The sequence below is a fragment of the Panicum virgatum genome, chromosome 2K (genome assembly GCF_016808335.1).
Source record: "Panicum virgatum strain AP13 chromosome 2K, P.virgatum_v5, whole genome shotgun sequence".
NCBI lineage: Eukaryota > Viridiplantae > Streptophyta > Magnoliopsida > Poales > Poaceae > Panicum > Panicum virgatum.
The window spans coordinates 42337602-42357230 of NC_053137.1; the positions used below are offsets into that span (position 1 = coordinate 42337602).

The 19629-nt window shown below is 50.2% G+C and overlaps 4 protein-coding genes and 1 non-coding gene across 5 annotated transcripts; 3 read left to right on the forward strand and 2 right to left on the reverse strand.

Moving 5' to 3' along the window:
* The first annotated feature begins 6482 nt into the window (after positions 1-6482).
* On the forward strand, positions 6483-9861 carry LOC120677918 (protein spinster homolog 3-like). Its single transcript, XM_039959107.1, has 3 exons — positions 6483-7032; positions 8048-8790; positions 8976-9861. Exons 1-3 carry the CDS (start codon positions 6739-6741, stop codon positions 9466-9468), a joined length of 1530 nt encoding a protein of 509 aa, XP_039815041.1. The 5' UTR covers positions 6483-6738; the 3' UTR covers positions 9469-9861.
* TRNAK-CUU lies at positions 9848-9920 on the forward strand. The gene has a single exon. It is a non-coding gene; the product is annotated as a tRNA-Lys (tRNA).
* An 841-nt stretch (positions 9921-10761) lies between these two features.
* On the forward strand, positions 10762-12612 carry LOC120695318. Its single transcript, XM_039978600.1, has 3 exons — positions 10762-11052; positions 11222-11997; positions 12135-12612. Exons 1-3 carry the CDS (start codon positions 10762-10764, stop codon positions 12610-12612), a joined length of 1545 nt encoding a protein of 514 aa, XP_039834534.1.
* A 1020-nt stretch (positions 12613-13632) lies between these two features.
* On the reverse strand, positions 13633-15431 carry LOC120677937. The gene is made up of 2 exons (XM_039959125.1): positions 15053-15431; positions 13633-14968 (listed from the first exon to the last, which is right to left on the reverse strand). The coding sequence occupies exons 1-2, from the start codon at positions 15365-15367 to the stop codon at positions 13808-13810; spliced, it is 1476 nt and encodes a 491-aa protein (XP_039815059.1). The 5' UTR covers positions 15368-15431; the 3' UTR covers positions 13633-13807.
* A 690-nt stretch (positions 15432-16121) lies between these two features.
* Positions 16122-19470, reverse strand: LOC120677927. Its single transcript, XM_039959114.1, has 3 exons — positions 18931-19470; positions 16908-17682; positions 16122-16743 (listed from the first exon to the last, which is right to left on the reverse strand). The coding sequence occupies exons 1-3, from the start codon at positions 19229-19231 to the stop codon at positions 16251-16253; spliced, it is 1569 nt and encodes a 522-aa protein (XP_039815048.1). The 5' UTR covers positions 19232-19470; the 3' UTR covers positions 16122-16250.
* Positions 19471-19629: the final 159 nt, after the last annotated feature.

Below are 19629 nucleotides of genomic sequence, written 5' to 3' on the forward strand. Positions count from 1 at the left end.
ATAGCTTGTGGTGCAGAAAAACAGTAGATAAAAAAAATATCTATGTTGACACTTTATATTGTAGCCTTTGACGGTACCTTTACCCTAATATGACACTATATCACGACTCTGCAAACTTGACGCTACAACATTATGTAACTTGACACTATTTATATGCAAAAGAATAACACAACTTGTAACAATTTTTCATGAGGGGATGTTGTTCGCTAAGTGGATTAGGGCATTAAATTCACTAGGATTAGGGCATCAAATTCGCTATGATTAGGCATCAAAATCCCCGGGAGAACATTATTCGGTTCTTAATAGCTAAATTCAGACGCTATTTGCGTACAAAAAAATCACATAACTTGACACTAAGAGTCATGGAAAACAAAAAGCTTGCCACTGAGAGTGGATTTTGTGCATAGGTCTATCCGCTAAAAATAACATCCATTATAGCCGGCAACCCAACAAGAGAGTATTTGAGTAACGAGTACAAAACATTCTTTGAGTAAAAAAAATACAAAACAAACTACAAGTCATGCTGCTCCTACAACATATAATTTGGTAAGATACAATGAACAATTTGATAAAAAAAATTAAAATTTGCCAAGCAATTTAATAACTAAGGTTAAATACCTAAAAGAACCTAAAAGCATGGTTATATATATCTTAATATCTAAAATTGCTAAATGAACAAGAGGAGACTCAAGCCCTCATGGCTACTAGATCGCCAAAAGGATGAATTGAAAAGCACTCTCTAGAACACAAGAATGAGTTATGTGATCAAAATTATGAAAAATTATGTTAAATTGAGCATATGACAGAGCAGAGTTTTTGGATTAGTTTGAACTTGATCTGGTGACCCCAGCAGTTTCTCCAAATCAGAAACCTAGCAAACTTTACACCATATAGTAACAATTGATAGTTTAAAAATTGATATAACAGAAGCAATTCAATCGGTGGTGGTCACTGGTCATTTTATCACCGGCACAAATGCAGCCATTGCCATTCCCATCTACGGAACCATGCAAAACCAATAGACGTCCTCACGTTCAGTTTTGCTACTTGAGCTAGCCCGTGGGTTCTAGTCCAGATGCTGCCGCTTGCAGTCGCTGGAGCCTGGAGGGTGGGCGAGCAGCACTCAAAAAGCAAAAAAGAGTTGATGCTAATTATCGGTAAGTACATAAAAGTTGCCTTGTATTGGCCGGAAGTGCAGGGTATGCCGTGGCCCCAAATCGGCATACCCTGTAGATCCGCCCCTGCCCCTCCACGAGGCCGCGGCGGCACTCCAGCTCGGCTGCGGCACCATGGCGGAGGAGGAGGAGGGTAGGGTGAGAGGGGGGGAGAAGGTTGGGGGGATTGCGACTCACATTGAATCCGCAGCGGGCACGGGGGGTAAGCGATCTCCCGGATCACTCCTCGACGGGGGGGGGGGGGGGGGGGGGGACGCCGCCGCCGCTCCTCGATGGGATGCACTGCCGCCGCTCCTCGCCGGCGGCCGGGAATCACCTCCCATACGGCTCCTCTCCCCACTGTCGCAGGAGGCGGCCGTTGCCCGTTGGGGTAAACCGAAGGGGAGCGTGGGGTGGTCTGCAACCCAACGGCCGGTTTGTGGTCTCGCTGGGCTGCCTCCGTCAAGGCTACCTGGGCCCGTCACGTTGGCCTGTTGGGCTACGGGGGTCGCGCGCTCTGTCGTTGGCGCGACGGGTCGTGTATTAGACTTTGCGTATCAATTGCCGCTTTTTCTCGGCTCGCAAAAGGCCTTGAAAGTTGGAACCCCGATCCGAAAACGATTCTCGTTCGGGCCTGCCTAGTTTTGGGCCCCTCCTCGAGGTCCTGCAGACGCTGCAGTGGCCTAGGAAGACTGAAAGCCATGGACCGGACCCCGCCGGGCCAACTCTGTCCCGCGGGCCCTCCAGCCCACCAAAAACGCGCGGTTTTTTCTTTTTTATATTTAAAAAAAATTAAAATTTCAAAAATATATGTCGGTTTTGGAAAATTTCAAAAATATACCCCGGTCGCCCTATGGGGGGGCGACAGGGCTCAAATGTAATTTTTTTTCTTCAAATTTGCAACGAAGTCCCTGGAGGAAAAAAAAGAGGGGGGCCTGTCGCCCCCCCCCCAACGGGCGACAGGCCCCTGTCGCCCCCCCCCCAGGGCGACAGGCCCCTGTCGCCCGTTGGGGGGCGACAGGGTCCCCTGATGCAAATGCAAATTGGAACCATTGCTTCCGTAGCTTTTTTTTCATATGTAGTTCTTTAATTGTCAGATTATTATGCAACTTTTGATATCTAAAGGAGTTGTGTATCTCCTGCTCCCTTCTGACAATGATGGCTTTACACAGAATTTTTACAATATCAATGTTCGAAAGGTGCAATTATGAAATTACTCATTTTGATGGAGATTTGTAGCATCATTCAAGTAAATACAAATTGAGATCGTAGAAACATGAGCTTGTGATATAGCTACACCTAATTCCAGACCTGTTAATGCTAGACCTATAAATAAGGGATCAAGATCTCCTATGAAATAGAAAATATTATTCAGAAATAGCATAGTCCAAGCAAACCCACTTAAACCCTGGCCACCATTCGCCGCCATTCCCTTTGTCATTTGAGTCTAAAAATTCAGAAAAAAAGAGAGGGGTGAGGAGAAGAAAAGCGGCGAAGCTCTGCCGAATTGCGTACTCCTGATCTACAGGTAACTTAAAAGCACACATGTAATTAATATAACGATAAGAAATAAAAACTAAGAAATGCATTACGTAATGTGAACCACCAAATTTTACATCATAATACAACGATAATGAAACACACATCACACATGCAGTGGCATGTCAGAACCCGTTGCAAACTACGGTAAACAGATTCCGGACAAACCTAACATGCCTTAGATAATTTAAAAAAACAGAATAAACACAATGATGCAGCATGTCACTAGCACTAGGGTAGTCCTAGTAGCCGTACCCCCACGTAGCAAACTGCGTTGAGCCTTCTCCGCAGTATCCACCCATTGCAGGTGGTGCAGGCGGTGGTGCCGGAGGCGCATGGCTCTTCTTCTTGTGACAAGGGCAGTTGCAGTAAGGAATAGTGCATGGTTCATCCTGTGAACCGGCGGCATTGCTGGTATCATCAACTTCGTCGTCTTTGTTACCCTCGCTCACTTCCTCATAATGGTTCACCTTACATTCCAGATCAAAGATCTTTATCTGGAGGTACTCGATGAACTCCTGAACAGAATCAATTGGTGCAGGATCTACCCACCTAGTAAAACCACAGTTTTCTGGAGCATCGGAAGACTGCAAAACAAATTCCATGTAAGGTGTCTCATTGAAGATAAAGAAATGAAACAACCAAGTATTACCCATGCGTGTGGACATTTAAAGAAACGCCGACCGCCATCCATCCCGTCGGTGCACATCTGCACTAAGCAGTCCTCACCATGTCTGCATTTTGGCCACGGTTCTCTACGGTTATCGTATTGTCGAAGAGGAGTTTCATTGGTAAATTCACTCTTATGCTGTGGCGGAAACTCAAACACTGGTTCCGGAAAGGAATCAGGTCCAAGAGGCCCCTCCCATATTATGGGGTCTCCCTTTCTTCCCCCTTTTCCTTTCCCAAAACCATAGTAATTATTCCCGATAGACCCACCTCCAGACATTGGGTATACAATGAGGTTTGATGTTTGAGTTGTGCTGGGAGTTCACAAACTTGGGAGTATTTATAGGCGCACAAAGGTCTGATACCCGGAGTGTGGAGTGTAAATGCACCTAAAAAACCTACATGACAACACAGTGAAGAGGCTAGCTGACCTAACACTAAAAATGCTAGATTCGATTCTCGAAATGACTACTCGATGCATCTCTGTGCATGCAGACTCACAGCACTGCATTACTGCCGCTCGGTCGATCGCGTCTAGATGCCGCCTTCCCCACTACACGCCACAGACCTTCGCTGTAGAATGACAGGTCCGTCGTCCTCGCCAGAGAGACTGCTTTAAAGGTGAGCTGGAGTGGTTGCCGTGTTGTCACATCTTTTTGAAATGGTGGAAGGGCACTGCTAAACATGTCACGTATGTCTGGGCAAAGAATGCGACATTTGGGAAACCCGTGATCGCCGTGCTGAGCAGTGGCAACCTGTGATCTCGTACTCGCAGCTAGATACACTATGGTTCCTATTTCGAGCTATTCGAGCTTTTTAGCAGCAGACCCTGATATATTTTTTAGTTCTTAATTCTTATCGTTATATTAATGTGTGTTTTTTAGTATTCTAGTGACATGAAAAGCTCCGAAAATATTAAGAAAAAGTTCAAAGATTTCATAGACTCCCGGCTACAACTGCAAATTAATGGTAAAGGCTACAACACACAGAGTTAAGCTCTCAACTTAAAACATAAACAACTAATTGCAGTGGTATGTGCACGCGACAATATAATTTCTTGTTGCATCTAAACCTACCATGCCTTATGTAATGTTAAATGCCGGGATTATATGGTACTACTCTACTGAGTGCACCTAGGATATTTGCCCTTCCTAATTGCTTCGGGCCCGGCTTCCTTCGCATGGCGTGCCCTCTCTCGCTTTCTCTCCCTGTCAGCTTCACGTTCGGCCGCCGCCTTACGATCCACCTCCTCCATCCTCTTGCGGATCTCTTCTTGCTCTTTGTTGCGCTTCTCCTCTTGCTGTTCCTCGTGCTTCATTCGGCGCCAACGTTCTGCAGCCCATCTTGCTTTTTGTTCCACAATGTCCTTTGCCTGCTGCGACTGCACGGTGTCGAACCACTGCATAAAATCACAAAGAGGCGGAGGAGACTTTGTCCAACACAAGTTAGAATCATAACTCAATGTTAGGTCATATAGAAAAATAGCGTATGTTGTCCTGCTACCTTGGCCCGGTCTTTGCCATATCGCTTAGGTGGATCATATTAGTAGTTCTCACACATAAAGAACCTCATGCCGTAGTCATCTCCTAAAACCTCAGATTGCATGAACTTGCATAACGAACCGCAGAAGCACATTGGCACATCAATTCCTTTGGGTACGGTGGCTTTACACTTGCTCCACGGAATGTAGGTTGATCCTGACGAAGACATTGGCGCTATAGTGTGGTGCGCCAAATAACAAACCATAATTTAAGCAATGCACATATCGTATACCAAATCGATGCGTGAAAATATAGGTACTGTTATAATTCTATTGTCTTATACTGCAATATCAATAAGGTACTATCATAATTCTTTTGTAATGTATAATTATTTTATTTGAAAAAGTCTGTAATAGTACTCAAATTGTAATACTAAACCGGTGTTCTAAAGCACCAAATCTAATTCAGCTAATCTGTTAATTAAATTAAATTGTTATACAATATCAACGAATTTATACGAAAGTTACCGGTAGACCACAAGTGCGGAATTCGGCAGAGCTTCGCCGCTTCCCTTCTTCTCACCCCTCTCTTTTTTCTGAATTTTTTTGGATTTTTTGAGGTCAAATGAGAGGAGGGAATGAGGGAAAGGCCTTATATAGGTGCGCTGACCCGGTCGCCCGCGGGGGGCGACAGGCCCCCCCTGTCGCCCGCAGGAGGGGCGACCGGCCCCCTGGCGGGCCCACTGGCCTGTCGCCCCTGGGGGCGGCGACAGGGGCCTGTCGCCCGTTGGGGGGCGACAGGCCCCCCTCTTTTTTTTTCTCCAGGGACTTCGTTGCAAATTTGAAGAAAAAAAATTACATTTGAGCCCTGTCGCCCCCCATAGGGCGACCGGGGTATATTTTTGAAATTTTCCAAAACCGACATATATTTTTGAAATTTTAATTTTTTTTAATATAAAAAAGAAAAAACCGCCAAAAACGCCGTGCGGGGCAGGTAGCAGAATAATGTGCCCTGATGACGACGAGTCACACGGTCAGAACTCAGAAGAGCACATTTCGGTGTGGGTGGGCTTGGTGCGGAAGCAGATTTCTTTTTGAGGGGAGGTGGGCTTACTAATCAATGAGTCACCCCTCAAAAAAAAAACAATGAGTCAGTCGGAAACGTTGCGAGTAACTGGACCAAGCCCATAATGGGTTCTTCGACGGTGAGCCCATACCGGACCGGACGTCACACACAATTCCGACTTTGCCAGCTGGGAGGCCGGTGCCGACTGCGAATGCGGGAGCTGCAGCCACGTTTCTCGCGGCTGAATATTCTGTATCGACGCACGCACATCCCTCGTGCGTGCTCCGGAACACGTGGGAACAGAGCAGCTGCCAAGTCCGGCGAGCTCACTCACCAGCTGCTCTTCCCGTTCGAATTACTGTATGTTGGGTGTAGTGTCTCCGCAACAGCTGATCCCGTGCTAAAATCCATCCAAACTTTTGCAGTTTTTCCCAAGAAAAACAGTGGGACTGATGCGATGCGCGAGGTCAACGGTAAAAATCTGATACGATCTGGTCAACGGAACCCTCCGATCAAGCGGCGGTCACATGCGCCGCAGCGGCTTGGTCCAAACGCGTCGCGGAGACGACGACGGCAACCTCCACCGTTCGGTGTCTGTTCCCACTTCGGCATTTCCCATTTCCCAACAACCAACACCGCATTTTTTTTCAACGAAAATCTCGCCGCTCTCGCGGAGGAGGAGGAGCACGCTGCACACCACCGCGCTTGCTTGCTTGCTTCGCTTGCTCCCCCAGTCCCCATCTAGGGTCGCCTCGCGGATCACGGGATCAGCGACCACGACCAGGGCGACCACCGCCGCGCTCGCGAGCCGGGCGCCGGGGGCGGCAGCCATGGACGCGGCAGCGGGGAAGCGGACGCTGGCGCTGGTGAACCTGGCGGCCATCATGGAGCGCGCCGACGAGGCGCTGCTGCCCGCGGTGTACCAGGAGGTCGGGGCCGCCCTGCACGTCACGCCCATGGGGCTCGGCGCGCTCACGCTCTACCGCTCCGCCGTGCAGGGCGCCTGCTACCCGCTCGCCGCCTACGCCGCCAAGCGGTACAACCGCACCCACGTCGTCGCCGTGGGGGCCGTCCTCTGGGCCGCCGCCACCTTCCTCGTCGGCGTCTCCGATACCTTCGCCCAGGTCCGTTCCCAGCAGATCCTACTTTATCCTCCTATAAGCCTTTTTTTTTCTATACTTACTTTATCCTATTCCTGAATCCTGAGCCTTTACTTTTCCGCAAACTTTCGGCGAGTTGGTAGCCTACTGGCCCAATCTGCTCAATCTTCGATCGGATAGTGGTATAATTTGGGTATATGCTTCGGTTACTTCGGTTGCTCCGCAAAATGATTCACTTCTTTTGCTACAGTAGTTTATGGTTGTGCTTTGCTGCCAAAAGCTGATGAGGAATATGCTTGCACGAAAATTTTGTTGATGGTGCCTTTTTGGAGTTTAAATCTGAATTACATTGCAATCAACCTCCAATTGCAGTTTGCAGATAATGGATTTAATGCGGCTCAACCAAATACACGAGTAAAGTGCCGCATCCATGTCATTAACAGTTGACTTATTGCCCCTTTATCTCCATTCTCAAATTCATATGCTCATGCGAGACTATCTGACATGCATTAAAGTGACATCTGATATCTATTCATCCCTGTTTTACAATACGAAGATGTACGGTGTTGCTTAAATTAGTTCAACTCGTTGTTATTCGGAAAAAAAATTAAGTTCGTTTAAAAAATTTAGTTTACCTCGGTATATGATTTCTTTTGTGTACTCAAATGATTTGACAGCAGTGTGGACTTTGGCTGCTGTTTTTCTAATACAAAACCATTTCAATCTGACTCAAATCTGGTTGAATCTCTGTGTCATGTCAGATGTCAATCTTTATTGATCAAAATTGAATATAGACAAACCAGATTAAGTTCTTTATCCTCCTAGCTTTGTGTAAATAATAGATCGATGAAATACGATCTTACACAGCTCTGCGTTTTATCCTCCTAGCCCCGTGCTTGCTTGGAAAACCTCTTATGTACTTGTTTGAATGATAGATGAAATACAAAATTTCAGGTGGGCTCCTGGCCCCACATTGCTTCATAAAAAAAACAAAAGAGGATAACATGTTTCTCTTGCATGAAAATGCTTTCTTGAGCAGGTAGCAGTAGCTAGAGGTTTGAATGGTATTGGCCTTGCGCTTGTCACCCCTGCAATCCAGTCTCTAGTGGCAGATAGCTCTGATGACAATACCCGTGGCGCCGCGTTTGGATGGCTTCAACTCACAGGCAACATGGGTTCAATTATTGGCGGTATGTTTTCCCTGATGTTAGCATCAACCACAGTCATGGGTATTGCGGGTTGGCGCGTTGCATTTCACATTGTTGGCCTCATCAGTGTGGTAGTCGGTGCACTGGTAGGCCTATTTGCAGTGGACCCCCATTACGTCCATGTTGGAAATGGCAAGCAACTCTTGCGCAAGCCTACTTGGGAAGAGATGAAGGATTTAGTGAGAGAAGCCAAAACTGTAGTCCGAATCTCGTCATTTCAGATCATTGTGGCCCAGGGCATCGCAGGTTCGTTTCCATGGTCTGCCATATCCTTTGCCCCAATGTGGTTGGAGCTGATGGGCTTTACACACAGCAAAACTGGACTTCTCATGCTAACATTAGTATTGGCAAGCTCACTTGGGGGGGTATTGGGTGGAAAGATGGGGGACCACCTTGCCGTCCGCTTCCCGGATTCTGGCCGAATTGTCCTGGCACAGATAAGCTCGGCGTCTGCTATTCCACTGGCTTCACTATTGATGTTAGGGCTACCTGATGACACTTCTGGTTTCTTGCATGGACTTGTCATGTTTATTATGGGCCTGAGCATCTCCTGGAATGGTCCTGCTACAAACAAGTAAGTACATTGCCATTTGTTGTTTGATCCATTTCTTATTGAACGTATGATCAACACTGAAGTATGCACAAGACATCCATTTCAGCATTATTACTTTACTGAATTTTTACATGTTTTATGACTTGGAGCGCAGCTAGTATATGAAATTCTGCGTGTTGGCAATAATGATTCTGTTTCATGTGCAGCCCCATATTCGCAGAGATCGTTCCTGAGAGGTCAAGGACTAGTATCTATGCGTTGGACCGTTCTTTTGAGTCAGTGTTATCCTCATTTGCTCCACCTATTGTTGGTTTCTTAGCCGAGTATGTCTATGGCTACATCCCCATCTCCTATGGAGCTGGGGCTGGCAGTGTTGCCAGGGACAAGTCAAACGCCGGTGCCCTTGCCAAAGCTCTCTGGACAGCAATCGCCATCCCTATGATCCTCTGCTGCTTGATCTATTCCCTGCTGTACCGGACATACCCACGCGACAGGGAGAGGGCAAGAATGGATAGTCTTCTTGCATCAGAGCTGCAGCAGATTGAGCTGGAAAGATGCCATGGAGTGGGAGATTACGCTGGAAGCAAGGATGGCACCACTGTGATTGATATGGAGTACAGCGAGGAAGATTTTGATGCAGATGACGATGAAAAAGCATTGATGGATCGGAAGGCTCAGCAGAGTGGCAGTGCCAAGTAACCCAGGAATCACATGGCAAAGAAAGCTCCACGGAGTTCAAACAGATGTCTGCGTAGCTCTGGCCTCTGGATTGCACAGGAAACACCGCGGATATGCGGTCTGCTCACATAGAGTTTCAATCGGTTGGTGCGTTTTTTGTGGTACGTTTCAATCGGTTGTGTTTATTGAGTTTTTTTTTTCAGCTTAGGCGGGAGAATATATTAAAGCATACCTTGCGTTTGTAAGTTTGTGATTTTAATAAGATTGTAGTGCACGATAAACTGAGCTGAAGTTGGATCCAGGCAACAGTTTCCGATAGTACGGAAATGACGGTCTCATGAGCCTGTTGCCGCGGGAGGCGTTCAATGTTTAATATGTATAAGAGGAGTGACAAGCGAAAGCCCGTCTAGCTCAGTCGGTAGAGCGCAAGGCTCTTAACCTTGTGGTCGTGGGTTCGAGCCCCACGGTGGGCGTTTTGTTTTTTTTTCTCCCTTTGAGCCATTCTCGTGGTAGTGGCAGCTTCGTGTTTTCTTGTGCACAGTTCTAGTATATGTTTTTTTTTTCCATTCGCATGGCATGGAAGTATCTTAACCCGAACCATTTCATGAAAGAAAAGATGGCAAAAAAGGTCGCCACGCACATGGCGTATCTGAGGTTTTGGCGGCGACAAAGACATACAACTAATTTCTGTTCTCTAACCGGCTAGTCATCACTCATCAAACTCTTGAATTCCTGGCTGCCAGAGTCTCCGACAGGGGGAGTGCCTTGTGCCTATCGATTTCCTCCGCTCGGATGTCACCTTGCTTCCGTGTGCCGCAATGCATTGAGGTGAGTCGCTGCGCTCGTCGCGTGAGCCAAATTCAGGTTTACACTGGACACCAATGTGCACGGCCAACAGGGCTAATAGCCTTATACGTCCAAAACAAAAATAAAAAACAGCGCCGAGCTTAGAAATGGTACCAGAAATATATACGGTACTTGCTCAAGGAACAGGGGAATCAGTCGCATGCAACGAGGCCCTAATCTATTGCATGATCCCCCAAAAGAATGCCTAATCTACATCTGATTCTGGCAGAATAATATATAGTAGCTCCTTAATAAATGGCACAAGTAAACAAGTCACTTGCACGTTGGCCCCACAAAAGAAGTGAAGAGCTCACCACTTGTGCTAACATGTCATAGACACACTGCGTACGTCACAAGCACACAAGTTGAAATATAAAATTTCCCGCCAAGAGGACGGCACAGGGGAGAGGATACCCCGGGTCGCCGGTGCGGCAGCACTGGAGCGGTCGCAGGCCAGGCGCCCGAATCATGGAGCGGGACCGGCGGCGGACGCTGCTGCTGGTGAGCCTGGCGTCCGTCATGGAGCGCGCCGACGAGGCGCTGCTGCCGGCGGCGTACCGGGAGGTGGGCGCCGCCCTGCACGCCACCCCCGCGGGGCTCGGCGCCCTCACGCTGTGCCGCTCCCTCGTGCAGGCCGCCTGCTACCCGCTCGCCGCCTACGCCGCCGCGCGGCGCGACCGCGCGCACGTCATCGCCGCCGGCGCCTTCCTCTGGGCCGCGGCCACCTTCCTCGTCGGCGTCTCCGACACCTTCGTACAGGTCCGTGCGCTGGCGCTGGTGTTTCTGTGCTTGGGGGAATTTGTAGCTCGCGCCGCGGATTGTAGATCTGCTCTGCGAGAGAATTGGGACTCGGGAGGTAGTGAATCTTTGCCAGGAAATTGAATCTTGCTATGGGGAATTAATACTCTACTTTTTATGTGTGTGTCAGGTCGCAATCTCACGAGGCCTGAATGGCATCGGCCTAGCTCTGGTGGTGCCGTCGATCCTGTCACTGGTGGCCGACTCCACCGACGACGGCGCGCGCGGGTCGGCGTTCGGGTGGCTGCAGCTCGCCAGCAGCCTCGGCCACGTCTCCGGCGGCCTCGTCGGCCTGCTGCTGGCGCAGACCACGGTCCTCGGGGTCGCCGGCTGGCGCGTCGCCTTCCACCTCGTGGCGGCCATCGGCGTAGCCGTCGGCGCGCTGAACTGGCTCCTGGCCGTGGACCCCCATTTCTCGACGAGCGACGACGCCGGCCGCCGCCGGCGGCGCGACGGCAGGCCAGTCGCCAAGCCGCCTACCTCCGCCCGGCAGGTCGCGAAGGAGATGGTCAGGGAGGCCAAGCTCGTGGTGCAGATCCCAACGTTCCAGATCTTCGTGGCGCAGGGTGTCAGCGGCTCGTTCCCTTGGTCGGCGCTCTCCTTTGCGCCCATGTGGCTCGAGCTCACCGGCTTCGGCCATGGCGACACTGCCGTCCTCATGACCGTCTTCTGGGTAGGGAGGTCCCTCGGCGGCCTGCTCGGCGGCAAGATGGGCGACGTCCTCGCCTTGCGGTACCCAAACGCCGGGAGGATCGTCCTGTCGCAGATCAGCTCCGGCTCGGCCGTGCCCTTGGCTGCCGTGCTGCTGCGGGGCCTCCCTGCCGACCCATCCACCGGCGTCGCCTACGCCGCCGTCCTGTTCGTCATGGGCATGTTCATCTCCTGGAACGGCCCCGCCACGAACTTGTAAGCTATTCATCTCATTCAATTGTTCTCTTAACTCCACACCTTTGTGATAGAATTTACATTCGCTTAAATCGTGTTACTACTTTCTAATATTGGAACAAATTTCGAAAATTGACTGAAATTCGCTCCTTCTGCAGCCCTATTTTCGCCGAAATCGTTCCGGAGAGGTCAAGAACAAGCATCTACGCTCTCGACAAGTCCTTGGAGGCGGCACTGTCATCGTTTGCGCCCCCGATCGTTGGCATCCTAGCTCAGCGCGTGTACGGGTACACGCCGGATGGCAAGGGGGGGAGCGTTGAGCAGGACCGGCGGAATGCGGATTCTCTGGCCAAGGCACTGTACATGGCTATCGCGGTGCCATTCACAGTCTGTGCCTCCATGTACTCGTTCATGTACTGCAGCTACCCTCGGGACAGGGAGCACGCGCGCATGGAGTCTCTGGTTGAATCGAAGCTGGAGCAGATGGAGGTGGACGGTTCCTGCCTGGAAGACGACATTGGGCGGCGCGAGGTTTTTGAGCAGGTGGATGATGGTGAGAGAGGCACCATTGGTGCTGTGTGTGATAATGGGGAGTTGCTCGAGGCTGATACGGCGAAATTGTTAGCGAACACATGAGGATTTCACATTGGGCCCTTGTCCCCTGATGAGAACAGATATCATCACACCATTGCTGCAATTTCCCCTGAGAATAGATGAGGATTTCACATGCACAATTCTTACCTGAGCTTACAAAACACGCACATGTACGATGAGATGGAAAATATAGAAAACACTCCCTCCGTTCTAAACTAATAGTCACTAGCAAAGCCTACAAATTTAGAAAAGCTAAAATAACTAGTAATTTGGGACCGAGGGAAAATCAATAACCTAATAAATCTATCACGAACAAATAAATATATTACTTAATTAGTAATATAGGTATTATCTTTGAATCTATAACAGCCATATCTATTTTAAAATTTAAGAAAAAGTTTGAATTATACCCTTGAATTATCGTACAAGTCCGATTTTCCACCTTCAACTATAAAATCCGGATAGTATAGACCATCCAACTGTCGAAATCGGGCAAATTTGACATTTGGAGTTGTTTCCAAAGTAGTTTTATATTTTTTAAAATAATTAAAAATTCTAATTAGATCTAAAAAATTTAAATTCAATTCATTTCAAATCAAAAAATATGAAAGTAGTACCAATTTTTTTTCTAAAAATGTAACCTATTTATTATTCCTCTATTTGAATCTTAGTTATTCAAAAAATAATAGACATACCTACAAGCAACCAAATATTATGAAAATAAAAAAATAGATCTAAATAACTGAAATGTATCGTGCCAATAGATAGATTACATTTTTAGAAAACTTTTGATACCCATTTCGTATTTTTTTGATCTAAAATGAATTATTATGAATTTTTTAGTTTAAATTTGAATATTTTTAATTCTCACAAAATAGAAAAACACCTAAGGTGCCAAATTTGTCCGGTTTTAATAGTTGGATAACCTTTGTTATTCGGTTTTGTAGTTGAAGATTAAAAATCGGATTTATATAATAGTTTGAAGGTGTAAATTGGACTTGTCGTTTTATAACTGCTACATGGCCACTATAGGAGTAATTCGATTCTCATTGTGTCCCTCTCCCTTTTCTCCATCACCGTCCCAAAGCGCCCGCCCCCGCTACTCTGGTACCCGTTCGCACTTCCCCGACTTCCCTCCGGTGACGCGCCGCTGCCGACGTTGTATCCAGCGCCTGCGCCTCCGACCTCTCTATCTTCCTTCCCCAACCCACGCCGGTCTCATTCCTCGCCACACGGCTCACTGCGGCAGCAGCTTCCTCTCGCCGTCGCCTTCATCCTCGGAGTCAGATCCTTCACCGCCGTGCCCTCCTCTATCTCGCGCCGCCTCAGCCCACGCCACCTCTCTGTCCTTGGGGTACGTGCAGTACAGGAACGAGTAGATGGCGCAGCACAGCGCCATGGGCACGGCAATGGAGGTGTATATCGCCCTGGCGAGGGACGTCGCATTGTGCCGCTCCATCTCGAAGTCGGCGTCGACGGCCGCGCGCTCGTCGTCGCCGCCGCCGCCGCCCGCTAGCTTGTAGCCGTACAGGCGCTCGGCGAGCATGCCGACCACCGGGGGCGCGAACGAGGCGAGCACGGCCTCGAACGTCCGGTCCAGCGCGAACACGGTCGTCATCGCCCGCGGCGGGACGATCTCCGCCAGTATCGGGCTGTTGGTGGCGGTGCCGTTCCAGGAGGCCATGATCCCCAGGGCGAACAGCGCGGCGCCGTGCCTGGCCGTGGTGGACGCGTCGTTGGGCAGGGCGAGGAGGAGGACGCCGGCGAGCGGGATCGCGGAGCCGGAGCTGATCTGCGAGAGAACGATGCGGCCCGAGTTGGTGAACCGCCGGGCGAGGGCGTCCCCCATCTTGCCGCCAAAGAGCGCGCCCAGCGACGTGGCGACCTTGAACAGCGTCATCAGCGCCGCCGTCTCGCCGTGGGAGAAGCCGACGAGCTCGAGCCACATCGCCGTGAACAGCAGCGCGGACCAGGGGAACGACCCGGTGAGGCCCTGCGCGATGATGACCTGGAACGACGGCACCCGCATCACGGCCCTGGCCTCCCGGGCGAACCCCTGCAGCTCCTGCCGCACCGGCTTGACGGCGGCGGCCGGGGTCACCGCGCGGCCTCTCGCGGCGTCGCCAGCGGCGAACGCGCGGATGGACACGCCAACCGCAGCGCCCGTGACGCCGAGCAAGAGGAAGGCGAGCCGCCAGCCGGGCAACCCCAGGAAGGAGGTCGGCGCCATGAGGAGGCCGAGGGAGGTGCCGGCCACGGTGCCGGCCTTCCCGGCCACCGCGAGCCACCCGAACGCCACGCCCCTGCTGGCCCCGTCGACGGAGTCGGCGACGAAGGCGTAGATCGCAGGGATCTGCAGCGCCAGCCCGACGCCGTTCAACGCCGCGGTCACCGCCATCTGCGCATTGTTCGTTCACTAGACATTGATGAGTTCCGGCCGCAGGCCGCAGCCAAGGGGAAGCTGGCGACCGCCTCGGCGTACCTGTGGGAAGGTGGTGGAGAAGCCGATCAGGAAGGTGGCCGCCGCCCAGACGAAGGCGCCGAGCGCGATGACGGTGAGGCGGTCGTGGCGCGCCGCGAGGTAGGCGGCGAGCGGGTAGCAGACGGTCTGCACGACGGAGCGGGACAGCGCGATGGAGCCAAGCGCCGTGGGTGAGGCCCGCAGCGCGGCTCCGATCTCGCGGTACACCGCCGGGAGCAGCGCCGCGTCGGCGCGCTCCATCGCCAGCGCCGCGAACGCCAGGAGCAGCGTCGCCCGCCGCGAGCGCCGCTGCCTCCTGCCCGGCTGCTCCGCCATGGCGTGCTAGTGCTATTGCTACCACCAGTCCACCACCGTGCTTTGTAGTCAACGGCGATCGGCGACGAGCGTGTGGCCCAAGAATCTTTCAAGAGAAGCAAAGGTTTTGCAGCATGTGTACAATTAACTACTAATTCCTACTACCAAGTTGCAGCGTTGCAGGTGAGCTGCAGCCTGCAGAGTCTAGTTTAAACAACGTACTACCATCCTAATGTTTGGAACTTTGCCCCCGTCCATGAACCAAACTGCCAAAGTCTTGCCAAACGCGTCCTAAAATATAGGGGGCAAGATAGCTGAACTTTTGAGCATGGATTGGAGCTTCAAAAATCTTTGCACATGAATTTGCAACAAAAAGCTGTTAAAACTAGAGGGTCATTTGGTTCAGCTGCTAATTGCTATCCTCACACTCCCTGTGGCTTGGGAATCGTGGAAGGAGCGAAAGTTTTAAATTTTGACCATCATCATTGCAAAGTCGAGTCTCTGCTTGCCAAATGCAAGGAAGAGGTAAGGATCTGGTGCTTGGCCGCAAAAAGTGTCGGCGTGAGATTAACCCGGCTAGTGAGCTTTGTATTGGACCGTGGCTTTCTTTTGAGTTCATTTTTTTAGCTCTGTAAAATATTTAGTTTACTTTGTTTCTTCTCCCTATATTGGTTAGTCAGTTTACTGCCTAGTCAGTTTTTTTAAAAAAAATGCAACTCTAACGATAAAGCTCTTTTTTATCTAAAAAACATTGAAGCTCATGTAAATCACGAAGTGTCGAAGTCAGTGGGATGTGTTGCATAGTAGCAGTAGAAGCGTAAACAAAGATGTTCACTTTGTTGAATGACATTGGTCGCCGTGTTACAATTTCCTAAAATCGGCAAAAACATACTCTTTTGCTGTGTCACAACTCATGGTTTCCCAATAGTTTTTCAGTGCCAGCATCGGCCTCAGCAGATTCTTCAGCGCCATAACTGCCATCAAGCTGATCAGTTTTTTCACCAGCATTCACCGAATCAAAGAGCTCAAACCTGTCGTCACCACATCCCAAATGCGAACCCCCAAGTTCAATCTGATCCAACTCTGTCTGAATCATAGACTGCATGCGCGCACGCTCCCTGTCTCGAGGGTAAGTGCGGTACATGAACGTGTAGATGGAGCTGCAGATTACCATTGGTATGGAAATCGCCGTGTACAGCGCCTTGGCCAGCGACGCGGCGTTCTCCCGGTCCTGTTCAGGGCTGCTCCCTTTGTCATCCGGTTTGAAACCATAGAGGTGCTGCGACAATAAGCCGACGACAGGAGGCGCAAACGAAGCAAGAATCGACTCGAAAGTCCTGTCCAGAGCATAAATGCTTGTTCTTTGCTTCTCCGGCACAATCTCTGCGAAAATCGGGCTGTACAAGAAGCAAGAGTTTTCAACATCAGACAGCTACATTTAATTGGACAAAAATGAAATCAGCAATTGACGCAAATAGGAGGCAGACTTTGTTAGTACCATGCACCCAAAAAGTTTGGAATCAGAGTTTAAGATTCAAGGAGAAATGCATGTGTGACATACCAGTTTGTAGCAGCTCCATTCCAGGAGATGATGAGTCCCATGATGAACAAAACAAGCCCATGGGCTACACCACTGGATCTGGATGGATCATCAGGCAGCCCCAGAAGAAGAACAGCAGCCAATGGAATAGCCGAGCCAGCGCTTATCTGCGACAGGATGATCCTCCCGGCGTTCGGGTACCGCTGGGCGAGGAAATCCCCCATCTTGCCACCAAGGAGACCGCCAATGGAGGTGGCGACCGCGAAGATTGTCGTGAAAATGGCAGTATCCTCATGGCTGAACCCGATGAGCTCAAGCCACATGGACATGAAGGACAGCGCCGACCACGGGAACGAGCCGCTGACGCCCTGAGCAACGAAGACCTGGAACGTTGGGATCTGAATTATAGACTTGGCCTCGATGATCAGCTCCCTCGCCTCTTCCAGTGCAGACTTTTTGCTCATCGGTGCGGCAGGCGAGCCGCCGTAGGTGTTGTTCCCGGGGAAATGGGGATCCACGGCGAAGAGCCACACGAGAAGGCCTACGATGACGCTGACGATGGCGACGAGGTGGAAGGCAATGCACCATCCGGCGATCCCCAAGAATGTGGTTTGTGCCAGCATCAAGGCAAAGAACCCCCCAAATATGGAGCCTATGCTGCTGGTCAGCTGCAGCCAGCCGAAAGCGGCACCACGGTTGTCGTCGTCAGTGGAGTCGGCGACCAGCGACAGCACTGATGGTATGACCAGAGCTAGACCAACGCCGTTCAAGCCTCTTGACACTGCTACCTGACAAACCAGCAGTTTTAAGTATCAGTTTACAGGAAGGAAACATAGAAATGTCGGAACGTAAATCCTTTTGTATGGTTGGAAATTAACGATGATTCAGAAATTCCGATTCTGTCATATATTTGTTTGAAGGGGTACCAGTCTTAAGCAACAAGTAGCAAGCAAATATACTAGCATTGCCCCATCGTCGTTTTCCGCATCAGCTGTCCGGAAGTACTTCGTTTTCCCCCAAATGCACGTCATGTGGAAGAATTCAAAGAGATGACAGTTGACAGATACTGCTTCCAGGTTGTTGCCTAGGCTGTGTTTAGTTGCAAAATCTCTCTCTCCAAATTTCACTATTCATCTATCACATCAAATTTTTTGTCTCATGCATGGAAAATTAAATGTAGGTGAATAAAAAAAACTAATTGCATAGTTTTGATGTACATTTCGAGACGAATCTTTTGAGCCTAGTTAGCCTATAATATGATAATATTTACCACAAACAAACAAAAAATATTACAGTATACTACAATATCCGATGTGACTTTTTTTATCAGCTTTTCGCGGATCTAAATACAGCCCTAGTCAAGAATTGAGTGTGACTTCCACATCTTTAACCGCAGATATTATTGTGAAAAAAAAATGAGTGGCTCAACATTACCGGCACTAAGTCAATGTTTCTGCAGGAATTCACAGATTTTAAGGGATGTGTTTAGATCCGTAAAATGGAGGTTAAAAAAGTTACATCGGACACTGTGGCATACTGTAGCAATTTTCGTTTGTTTGTGGTAATTGTTGTCCTACCATGACCTAACTAAGCTCAAAAGATTCGTCTCGTCGTGTACATCAAAACTATGTAATTAGTTTTTTATGTACCTATATTTAATGTTCCATGCATGAGGCAAATGATTTGATGTGATAGGTGAATAGTGAAGTTTGGGTTGAGAAATTTTGGAACTAAACACAGCCCCACGGAACCAAAAAAATTCACTTTCTGGGTGAAATCTCGGAAAATCTCACCTTTTTTAAAAATATTTACCACTATCTTTGCTAAAAATTTACAGACATCACCCCACCTACTGGACTGAATTGATGAACTAACAACAGCAAAATGTCGGAGGACATTTGACTGATTGACACTGAAACGCACCTAAAATACAGAGACCTCTTCTGCCTAACTCCTAAGCGCAGATGCATTGTTTCACCAAATCCAGCAAAAATTAGGTGAGCGGCATGTCCGCCGGCGGTCGGGGGCGGCTCACCTGGAGGAAAGGTGTCGGAGACGGCGACGAGGAAGGTGGCGGCGGCCCAGAGGAAGGCCCCCAGCGCGATGACGTGGGCGCGGTTGTGGCGCGACGCGGCGTAGGCGGCCACCGGGTAGCAGGCGGCCTGCACGATGGAGCGGTACAGCGTGAGGGCGCCGAGCCCCGTGGGCGTGGGGCCCAGCGCGGCGCCCACCTCCCGGTACACCGCCGGCAGCAGCGCCTCGTCGGCGCGCTCCATGATGGACGCCAGGTTCACCAGCACCAGCGTCCGCCGCCCCTGCCGCCCCGCCACCGCCGCCGGCCCCATCGTCCCCCCGGCCCCCGGGACCTCCGCGCTCGCCGCCTCCTCGTCGGGCTAGACGCTGCTCAGCTCCGGCTTGGGGTCGCTGCCGTGATGGGCGGCCACCATTGGTCGGCAAGCAAGCGAGCGAGCCACCGGCGATCTGGGTTCTGGGGTCTTTGTCTTCGCGGGGGATTTTATATTATCAGTTGGCTTTAGTTGGAGCAGAGATCCAGGAGAGGTTGTGTGCTTCAATGACATGTGGGACAGCATACCTGTGGGACATCATGTCAGTGATGGGGTGGCACGTTGACTTGGGCTCGTAGCAGGCAAAAGGCAAACGCGAGCTAGACGAGGTAGTTGGGGAGCTTCCCATTGGCTGGTTAGCTGGCTCCCAGAGGGTCCTACTTGTCAGCTGCACAAAC